This window comes from Dipodomys spectabilis, unplaced genomic scaffold (genome assembly GCF_019054845.1).
Source record: "Dipodomys spectabilis isolate Male_0828 unplaced genomic scaffold, ASM1905484v1 ptg000872l, whole genome shotgun sequence".
Classification (NCBI taxonomy): domain Eukaryota; kingdom Metazoa; phylum Chordata; class Mammalia; order Rodentia; family Heteromyidae; genus Dipodomys; species Dipodomys spectabilis.
Genome location: NW_024871549.1, coordinates 5,001 through 15,584, shown reverse-complemented (window position 1 = coordinate 15,584; position 10,584 = coordinate 5,001). Strand labels below are relative to the sequence as shown.

Here is a 10,584-nt window from a genome sequence, read left to right as displayed (position 1 = left end):
GAGGCCGGATCCCATTTATCTTCCTGGGAATTGACTTCCACGGAAGCTGGTGTTTCATTCGGGGCGCGGGGCGGAGCTCAGGAGGAAGGGAAGCTCTGTCTGGCTGAGGCTGGGAAGGGCGGTGCGGGTTCTCACAGCGTGGGGAAGGACAGCGATGTGGTCCATGGACGGCCGGGATTATATACGGTCACACCTGCACGGGAGAGCACAGTGCACAGCCAGAAAGCCACGCGAAATCCAGTGCAACGCTAGCTCTCCTTCTGCTCATTGTGGGTTCTAGTGTTCTTGTGTTTTCAGATGTGGATTGCATTAGTAGGTAATTGGTTTCATGTTGTACCAGTCCTGGGCCTTGAACTCAGGGCCTGGGCGCTGTCCCTGAGCTTCTTTGGCTCAAGGCTGGCGCTTTACCACTTGAGCCACAGCGCCACTCCTGGCTTTTTCTGCGTATGTGGTCCTGAGGAATTGAACCCAGGGCTTCATGCATGCTAGGCGAGCGCTCTACCACTGAGCCACCTGCCCAGCCCTAGTAGGTTATTTATCTGTATTATTATTATTGTTGTTATTGGTATCCTGGGACTGGAACTCAGGGCCTGGGCGCTGTCCCTCAGCTCTTCAGCTCAAGGCTGGTGCTCTACCACTTGAGCCACAGCGCCACTTCCAGTTTCCTGGTGGTTCCTTGGAAATAAGTCTCACAGACTTTCCTGTGTGTGCTGGCCTCCAACTGTGATCCTCAGATCTTAGCCTCCTGAGGAGCTGGGGTGACAGGCGGGAGCCGCCCGAGCCCAGTACTGGGATTATGTTTTTATCCTAAGAGTCTATTGAGAATGACTTGAAAAATGTAAAAACAAACAAAGGAGGGAATGGAGAGAGAGAATGCTAAGAAGAAATGGTTTATTTATCAAGTCATCATCATCATCATCATCATCATCATTATTATTGGTGTCTACCATGGGGCTTGAACTCAGGGCCTGAGCGCTGTCCTTGATTTTTTTTTTTTTGCTTATGGCTGGTGCTCTACCACTTGAACCACAGCGCCACCTCCAGCTTTTTTGCTGGTTCACTGGGGAGAAAGAGTCTCATGGACTTTCCTTCTGGGCCGGCTTTGATTCGCGCTTCTCAGGCCTCTGCCTCCTGAGTGGCTGGGATTACAGGTGTGAAGCGCTGTGCCTGGTATCAGATCTTTAGAGATATAAACATGTACATGTATATTTGAAGAGTTCCTGTGAAGTTCTGAGCGCAGGGACTCCGCTGCTCACTCAGCCCGTCCTCAAGAATTTTCGTGGACTGTGGGAATGGCAAGAAAAGACAGTTAATACAGACTTAGGGTTCACAAGTATATAATATTCCTTTCTTTAAATCAGGAGAGCAGGATCTATGGAAATGCACTAGGATTTACTCTAAAAAGTGGATCTTTTCTCTCTCTCTCTTTTGGTCAGTCGTGGGGCCTGAGCTCTGGGCCTGGGCACTGTCCCTCAGCTCTTCAGCTCACGGCTGGCGCTCTACCACTTGAGCCACAGCGCCACTTCCGGTTTTCTGGTGGCTCATGGGAGACCAGGGTCTCATGGACTTTCCTGCCTGGGCTGGCCTTGGAACCTCGATCCTCAGATCTCAGCCTCCTTTGTAGCTGGGTTGACAGGTGTGAGCACCAGTGCCCGGCTTTTTTTTTTTTAATGCTAGTCGTGGGACTTGAACTCAGGACCTGGTTGCTGCCCCTGAACTTTTTTTACTCCCGGCTGGCGCCTGACTCCGTGAGCCACGCCTCCACTTCTGGCTTTTTGGTGGTTCCTTGGAGAGAAAGAGTCTCACACACAGACTTTCCTGCCTTGGAAGCTCCATCCTCAGCTCTCAGCCCCCTGAGTGGCCGGGATTACAGGCGTGCGCACCGGATGCCTGCAAGCTCCATGAAGGAGGGTGTGTGGGAGACCCGGCCGAGGGCCGGGGTGTGAAGCACTCACCGTTGCTGCAGGGGGCGTTGTACTCGGCAACGGCAAACTCGTCTGCAAAATGAAAGGAAGCCGTTATTATGTGGTGTTATTGAGGGAGTGCTGGTTATGTGTGATGGGGTCGTGGGGCTCGAACTCGGGGCCTGGGCGCTGTCCCTCAGCTCTTCAGCTCAAGGCTGGCGCTCTACCCCTTGAGCCACAGCGCCACTTCGGGTTTTCTGCTGGTGCATGGGAGATCAGAGTCTCCCAGACTTTCCTGCCCGGGCTGGCCTCGAACTGCGATCCTCAGGCCTCAGCCTCCGGGGTGGCTGGGATGCCAGGCGGGAGCCAGGGGCGCGGGGCTGGAAAGCCGTTCTTCCACGTACCGAATGGTGCCAGAGGCTCTCCCCACGCGCGATTCTGGCGGTCAGGAGCCGCCGAGGGCTGCGCACACTCACCCGTCTCGTAATAGTCGTAGACTTTCACCAAGGCGGCCTTCAGGTTGCTCACGGGCACGTCCTGCGCGACCTCGAAGGACAGCTTCACGGCCTCTCTCGTCACCTACGGCAGAAACCACACGCCAGCGCCTTCTCTCCATGCCAGCCCTGGGACTTGAACTCAGGACCTCACACCCACAATTGACCTTTTCCCCCCCAGGCTGGCGCGCTACCACTTGAGCCACGCCTCCAGCTATCTCGCTGGGTTCCTTGGAGATCAGAGTCTCGCGGGCCTTCCTGCCCAGGCTGGCCTCGGCCCGCGATCCTCCGCTCTCAGCCTCCTGAGCAGCGGGCACGGCAGGCGTCAGAAGCTGAGCTGCTTCTCCACCTGGGCGGCGCTCATCCGAACCAGGCTCATTTGAATATTCAAAGCTGCTCATTTGCGTGTCATTCATTCGAGTCCCCTTAGCTCTTTCACTCAGGCTGGCGCTCTACCCCTTGAGCCACACCTCCACGTCTGCATTTTGCTGGCTCGCTGGAGTTCGCGTTCTCCTGGAGCTCCCCGCCCCGCCTGGCGCTGTGTCAGCGTGTGAGCTGGGGGGGGGGCCCCCAAGCTCCTGCCTGCCTCCCCCAGGCATGGCCTGGACTCCAGGCCTCCCCGTGCACCGGCGCGCTCCTCACCTTGTCCAGGTAAATGAGGACGTGGTTGCTGCTGACCTCCGTCCGGCTCACGGCGCTGGATCGCTCAAGCTGCAGAGAAGCAAGACACTGAGTCTTGGGGGGGGCCTGCGAACCCCGCCAGGCCCTCACACTCATTGCTTACGAGCAGAGGAGAATAAAAAATGCACGTCTGCAGTTTATGTACATACAGCGACGGATGCTCATCCATGACGGATGCGAAGAAAACAGGGCCGGCCCCGGTGGCTCCCGCCTGTCAGCCTAGCTACTCAGGAGGCTGAGAGCCAAGGATCGTGGTTGGAGGCCCGTCCCTGAGACTCTCATCTCCCATGAGCCAGCAAAACCCAGGAAGTGGAGCTGTGGCTTCAGGGGTAGGCTTGAGCAAAAGGAGCTCAGGGACAGCACCCAAGCCCTGAGTTCAAGCCCCAGGACTGGCACACACACAAAAAAGAGCAAAATATGGAAAGAAATTTGGATGAAATTCGGGCCATGTCCGCGGGGCCCAGGACTTGTTCTGTAAATTGATTTTTTCTGAAGAACAGGGAGGAAAATGTGCCAGGCTGGGGGACTCTCACACACATATATGGAGGCTCAGTTCAGTATTTCACTGCTTTTCTTCTGAAGCGTCTAACCTCAATTCAAAAGCAGGGCACTGCTCACAATCGCCCCCCTGTAGTCTCGGCTTCTCGCAGCGTGCTGTGGGCGCGCGAACAAACACGCCCTGTATTCATGAGTTTGGAGAAAGTGGAAGTCTTTCTCGGAAGTTGATGTAATAGTTGTGTGTGCGTGTGTGTGTGTGTGTGTGTGTGTGCACGCACGCACACACACCCTGAGTCTTAAACTCACGGCCTTGAACTATCCCAGAGATTATTTTGTTCAAGGCTGACACTCTACCACTTGAGCCACAGCTCCACTTCCAGCTTTTTGGGGGTCCATTGGAGATCAGAGTCTCACAGACTTTCCTGCCCGGGCTGGCCTCGAACCACGATCCTCAGATCTCAGCCTCCTGAGCAGCTGGGATGACAGGCGTGTGCTACTGGTGCCGGGCTGGATGTAGTTGTAGTTGAATCTAGAGTCTGGTCTGGGTCTGGGGACAGAACAAACGGCCCACGGCCAGGACCAGAAGGACCCACCATTTTCACAGTGGCCTTCATGGGGCTGAAGCCGGACAGCATCTTCACGTCAATGATGGCCATGTTGGAGGCAGGCCGGGTCCCGACATAACTAAAGTGGGAAATGAGGAGTTAGGTGCTTTCTGTGTGTGTGTGTGACACAGTCCTGGCACTTGAACTGGGGGCCTGGACGCTATCCTTGAGCTTTTGTGCTCAAGGCTGGCCCTCTGCCACTTGAACCACAGCTCCACTTCCAGCTTTTTGCTGCTCCATTAGAGATGAGAGTCTCACAGACTTTCCTGCCCAGGCTGGCTTCGAACTGTGATCCTCAGATCTCAGCCTCCTGAGGGGCTGGACGGCAGGTACGCGCTCCAGTGCCTGGCATATGTGTGTGAGTTCTAATCCCAAGTGGATGACGTTGCGTGGGGTTTGAGATTTGTTCCGTGGCAGCAGGAACTGTCATTGGAGACCCTCACTGCTTTGTTTTGTGCAGGTTTGCAGACAGTCTCTCTGATCTGAGCAAGTGGCTCCCTCCTGTCATCCCGGCTACTCGGGAGGCTGAGATCGGAGGCTCGCAGGCTGAGGCCAGCCTGGGCAGGAAAGTCCGTGAGACTCTGATCTCCAAGGAACCACCCGAAAACCGGAAGTGGCGCTGTGGCTCAAGTGGTAGAGCGCCAGCCTGGAGCATAAGAACTCAGGAACAGCGCCCAGGCCCAGAGTTCAAGTCCCAGGACTGGTGCACACACACACACGCACACACACACACACACACACACACACACACACACACACACACGCACACACACACACACACTGCGAGCACGCAGTACCCGCCTTGCTTCCTCCCTTCCCGGATCCTCACCTGACGTTGAGCACCAGGCGGAAGCTGGTGTGAGCCTTCGGGCCGTCGCACGTTGGGGGCTCCGTGTGCACCTCCAAAGTGAACGGGAGATCTTCCCTCCCCGGGAGGATGTTGTATCTCAAGGATGTCTACGAGACAGGAAGGCAGAAGTCCGTCGGGCTCGGGCCTCCGAATTCCTCAGACCCACCCACACCCGTAGCGCACGCCTGGCATCCCGGCCACTCGGGAGGCGCAAAGCCCAGCCCAGGCAGGAACGTCTGTGAGACTCTCATCTCTCATGAACCAGCAAAAAGCTGGAAGGGGGCTGTGGTTTAGGTGGTAGAGCGCCAGCGTTGAGTGGAAAGGCGCAGCCCCCCCCCCAGCTTCCTCCCCCCCCCCCCCCAGGCCTCAGGGCCTCACCTGGATGAAGACGCAGCCTTGTCCCGACACGGACATTTTGTATTGACCTGGGACCCGTGGCAGAGCGGCCTGCTGTAGTACCAGCCGGTTCTGATCGTTCACCTGGAACTGTTTGGAGAAGTCCAGGCCTTGCACGCTCACCTGCACGGCCTTACCCGTCCTGGAGAACGTGGCCGCCCCGTAGCGGGACAGGGCCTGGAGAGCCACCACCGTGTCCTGAGAGGGAGATGGGGTGGCGCTCAGGCGGGGCCGGGGGTGAGGCGTCCCTTGTGGGATTCGTCCCATTATGATCGCATCATGAGTCACTACGATCCCCGTTAGCATTTATTATCCGTTACTTTCATCCTCATTGTTCTTAATGATTCCTAAGTGCCGGGAGTAGGACTTGAACTCAGGGCCTGGGCGCTGTCCCTGAGCTCTTTCACTCAAGGCTGGCGCTCTACCACGTGAGCCACAGCGCCACGTCTGGTTTTCTGGTGGTTCATGGGAGATCAGCGTCTCACAGATGCTCCTTGGCCTTGACCTCGATCCTCCGATCTCAGCCTCCTGAGTGGCTGGGATTCCAGGCGGGAGCATCAGCGCCCGGCTTGGCTTCTGGGTTTTATAGGGTCTTTTCTCCTCTCCTTCCCCTCCCCTCCCACCACCCCGGCTTCTTGCAATCACCCCGGCCTCAGGCCCCGAGTTCCAGTACCCGGGGGGGGGGGGGGGGGGGAGTCACCTGCGTGGAGGAGAACCCGCCCTGGGCATTCTGCTGCTTCGTGAGCCACCGGACCACCTTGGTGGCGGTGGTCAGGGCGTCGGGGCCTGGGGCTGGCCGGGCCGTGAGGAGGGCGAGCAGGACATAGGCCGTCAACTCCACCTCGACCGAGGGGGCCTGCATCTGGTACCACCGCCCCACGGGCGCGCTGGGCTTCTGTGGCCGCGTCCAGTGCATCGAGTCCCCTGGGCGGCAGGAACAGCGCTCGTCAGGGCCTGATCTGAACTGTGGGAGCCGGGCGCGGCAGCGCATGCCTGACATCCCAGCCACTCAGGAGGCCGAGATCTGAGGATTGTGGTTCGAGGCCAGCCGGGGCAGGAGAGGCCTTGAGACGCTGATCCCCCATGAACCACCAGAAAGCCGGAAGTGGCGCTGTGGCTCAAGGGGTAGAGCGCCCGCCTTGCAATAAAGAGCTCAGGGACAGCGCCCAGGGCCAGAGTTCAAGGCTCACGACCGACAAGTCTGTTTTAAAGAAGCTGAGCGTGAGTGAGTCCCACTTGTAATGCTAACTGGGAATTGGGTTGAGGTTCAAAGCCAGCCCAGGTGGAAGAGTCGGTGAGACTCCACGTTGAGTGAGCCAGCAAAATGCTGGCCTGGAGGCGTGACTCAGGTGGGAGAGCGCCCAGGGGTAAGCAAGAAAGCCGAGAGAGGGCATGAGGCTTAGGGCTTATGCTCTGGGATGAGAACGTACTAAACCCAAAGCAAAGCAAGAGACATGACCCAAGAGGCACAGGTGGAAATTGCTCCATCAGTTTTGAGGGAATAATCTGATATATTATACAGCCCTGAAAGCTGCTGAGCGGAGGTTACCAGAGGCGGGAGCAGGGACCCGGGGCAGGGCGGGCATTACTGCGGAGGAGGTGGGAAGGGTGAACTCTCTCAGGAGTGTCCCTACCTTCCTCATTTTTATGTGTTGTCAGTTGTGGGATTTGAACTCGGGGCCTGGGCGCTGTCCCTGAGATGTTTTTGTTCAAGGCTGGCACTCTACCACTTGAGCCACAGCGCCACTTCCAGCTGTCTGGTGGTTCCTTGGAGATCAGAGTCTCAGGGACGTTCCTGCCTGGGCTGGCCTTGAATTGCGATCCTCAGGCCTCAGCCTCCCGTGTGGCTGGGATGGCAGGCGTGCGCTGCGGTGCCCGGCCCTGCGCATACCTTCCTTCACAGCTTCCGCCTCGAGCGATGCCAGCAGCTCTTTCTTCTTCTCCTCGTTTCCTGCCAGGGCGAAGGCGTAGGCCAGGAGGGCCTTGGTGTACACATGGCTCCCGTGCGCTCCTTCCTTCGCGGTGCCCCACGCCATTTCCAGACAGAAGAGGGCATTGCGGACCACGGGGTGCTGTGGGCAGAGGCAAAAAGGGGGTGTGCTCGGGAAACGGGGGTGCCAACCCCCTCCCCCAAGAAACACACATGTGTGCATCTGTTTCTGTCTTACGGACCCAAGGAATAGCATCAGAAAATCTGTCTCATGGGTGTGTGTGTGTGTGTGTGTGTGTGCCTGTGCTGGGACTTGAACTCAGGGCCTGGGCCCTGTCCTTTAGCTCTTTCACTTAAGGCTGGCGCTCTACCCCTTGAACCACACCCCCACTCCTGCTTCTTGGTGGCTCACTGGAGATCAGTCTCACGGGCTTTCCCGCCCAGGCTGGCTTTGAACCGCGATCCTCAGCTCTCAGCCTCCTGAGTGGCTGGGATGACAGGCGGGAGCCACCGGCGCCTGACAGATACTCTGAGATCTCGCACGCAGGCCGGTGTTACAGCCAGCCGCTACGTGGCCCGGCCACATCCACAGTGCTGTGTTTCCTTTTGGTCAGAACTGAGATTCGAACTCAGGGCCTGGTGCTGGCTCAGCGGGGGGGGGGGGGGGGGGGGGGCTCAGCCGGGGCCCACGCACGGTGACGGGCAGCGGCATCTCCAGCAGCGCGATGGTGATGTAGGCCGACAGTGTCGCCTCGTCGTCCACGCCGCCCTGCAAGGCACACGCCACAGGTTTGCGCCACCAGCGCCCGGCCCGCAATGCCCGGCCCCGGGTCTCACGCCCCCCACGGAAGGCGCTGCTGGAGAGGAGCACGCGGCGTGGACCACGTGACTGCGTGATGCATAAAGCAGAGCGGACGATGCAGAATGAGGAAGCTGCGCAATGCACACGCGCAGAGAACACTGGGAATGATGATGACGTTTAATGAGCACGTAATACATACTGCAGTCACTACGCGAGATGCCGCATGGAACATCACAGAGAACGCCGTGTATTTATACACTGTGACCATAGCGGTCTATGTGGCGTGCATGCTGTATATATGTACAGCATCAGCAGGTAACGACCTACATCATATGCTATGTCGTATACCATACACACTATATAGTACAGCAAATACAGTAGAATAGTAGATAGCGTAAACCTAGTATAATACATAAAATATATAGGGTAATATATAAATATTCTGTAAATATACCTACTTTATATAAATATGTGTATATATTATTATATTTATATCATATATAAATATATTATGTAACGTAGTATATACTACAAGTATATAGTGTACTATATTATATAAATACATGCTGTATTACGTATAATATAGTATACTATATACTACATTATATACGCTATTATGTATAACATAGTATGCATGTTATATGTAATATATATTGTTATGCATATTATATGTAATATTACATGTAACATATACTATTACAAATAATACGTAATCGCAAATGATTACATAATCATAAGTGATTACGTATTATTTATATAATCATATAATTATGTCAATTCCGTAATTTATATATTTATATAATCTATATATATTTATATAATTATTAATATAGTAATATGTACTATTATAATACAATAATATATATTACGGTCTGTCTATCTATCTATCTATCTATCTATCTATCTATCTATCTATCTATCTATCTGTCTGTCTGTCTGTCTGTCTGTCTGTCTATTTTGGTGCTGGGGTTTGAACTCACGGCCTGGGCGCTGTCCCTGATCTTTCTGTGCTCAAGGCTGGCGCTCTGCCACTTGAACCACAGCAGCATTCCAGCTTTGTGCTGGTTCATGGGAGATCAGAGTCTCACCGACGTTCCTGCCCGGGCTGGCTTTGAACATCGAGCCTCAGCTCTCAGCCTCCTGAGTCGCTGGGACTATCGGCGTGCGCCGCGGCGCCCGGCCGGGGTGGGGTTTCCCTGGTGGCGGCGCAGGCCGCGCAGCGGGCGCGGGGCGGGGCTGTACCTTCATGGCGTTGTTGAGCAGCGAGCCGGATCTGGTGAAGCAGCCATTGTCCTTCTGCCCCCGGGACAGCCACTGCAGCGCCCGCGTGATGTGCAGCTCGTCTATGAAGAGGTAGCGCCGCGCTTGCGCGAACGTCTTCAGCACGAAGGCCGTGAGCCTGTGTGGGGGGCGGACGGGGGTCACCTCACACGCACACACAGCTCCTATTCTTTGTCGGTCGTGGGACTTGAACTCTGGGCCTGGGCGCTGTCCCTCAGCGCTTCAGCTCAAGGCTGGTGCTCTACCCCTTGAGCCACAGCGCCACTTCCAGTTTTCTGGTGGTTCTTGGGAGATCAGAGTCTCACGGACTCTCCTGCCCGGGCTGGCCTTGAACTGCGATCCTCAGCTCTCAGCCTCCTGAGTGGCTGGGATTGCAGGCGTGCGCTACTAGGCCCTGGATACATGTGAAGAGTAAGTTCACTGTTGGAGCTTTGGCTCTTCCGCCCTCTTCCTGGTCTGGGTGGGCTGGTGCTTATCCCGCTGGGCCTCGTGGGGAGAGCTCTGGGGCCCCCCTTCCCTTACGTACCAGGTGTTGCCGTGGGGCCGGCTGTGCCTCTCCCCGAAGGTGCTGAACGAGCCGTCCTGGTGCCTGTAGTTCAGCTGGCGCTGGTAGCCTGCGGAGGGAAGCGAGCCACACGCCGCTGGTCACGCTGTCTTGGCCTAAGACGGGCGCTGGTGCTCACGCCTGTCATCCCAGCCACTCAGGAGGCTGAGAGGTGAGGATCGCGGTTCAAAGCCAGCCTGGGTAAGAAATTCCCAGAGACTCGAGCTTCCAAGGAAGCAGCAAAAAGCCGGAAGTGGCGCTGTGGCTCAAGGGGTAGAGCGCCAGCCTTGAGCAAAAAGAGCTCAGGGACAGCGCCCAGGCCCTGAGTTCAAGCCCCACAATGAACCAGAAAAACACACCTTGGCCTCTGGCGTGTGTGTGTGTGTGCACGCACGCGCGTGTAAGACCTTAGGCCTAGGTACTGTCCCTGAGCTTTTTCACTCCAGGCTGGCGCTCTACTATTTGAGCCACACCCCTTCTGGCTTTCTTTTGCTAGTTAACTGGAGATAAGAGTCTCACGGACCTTCCTTCCCGGGGCTGGCTTTGTACCACCATCCTCAGAGCTCAGCCTCCTGAGTGGCTGGGATTACAGGCGTGCG

The 10,584-nt window shown here is 56.3% G+C and overlaps 1 protein-coding gene across 1 annotated transcript in view; it reads right to left on the bottom strand.

The window, feature by feature from the left end:
- Window positions 1-1,019: 1,019 nt before the first annotated feature.
- LOC122102775 (alpha-2-macroglobulin-like) overlaps window positions 1,020-10,584 on the bottom strand; it is a gene marked incomplete at its 5' end in the record, with an annotated part of 13,962 nt that continues 4,397 nt past the window's right edge. Inside the window, 12 exons of the mRNA XM_042673486.1 lie at window positions 1,020-1,284; window positions 1,956-1,997; window positions 2,381-2,483; window positions 3,041-3,109; window positions 4,171-4,261; window positions 5,012-5,139; window positions 5,411-5,626; window positions 6,129-6,352; window positions 7,320-7,500; window positions 8,053-8,127; window positions 9,403-9,559; window positions 9,968-10,055. Of these exons, the coding sequence (XP_042529420.1) occupies window positions 1,268-1,284; window positions 1,956-1,997; window positions 2,381-2,483; window positions 3,041-3,109; window positions 4,171-4,261; window positions 5,012-5,139; window positions 5,411-5,626; window positions 6,129-6,352; window positions 7,320-7,500; window positions 8,053-8,127; window positions 9,403-9,559; window positions 9,968-10,055 (1,391 nt within the window). The remainder of the gene's footprint in view (window positions 1,285-1,955; window positions 1,998-2,380; window positions 2,484-3,040; window positions 3,110-4,170; window positions 4,262-5,011; window positions 5,140-5,410; window positions 5,627-6,128; window positions 6,353-7,319; window positions 7,501-8,052; window positions 8,128-9,402; window positions 9,560-9,967; window positions 10,056-10,584) is intronic.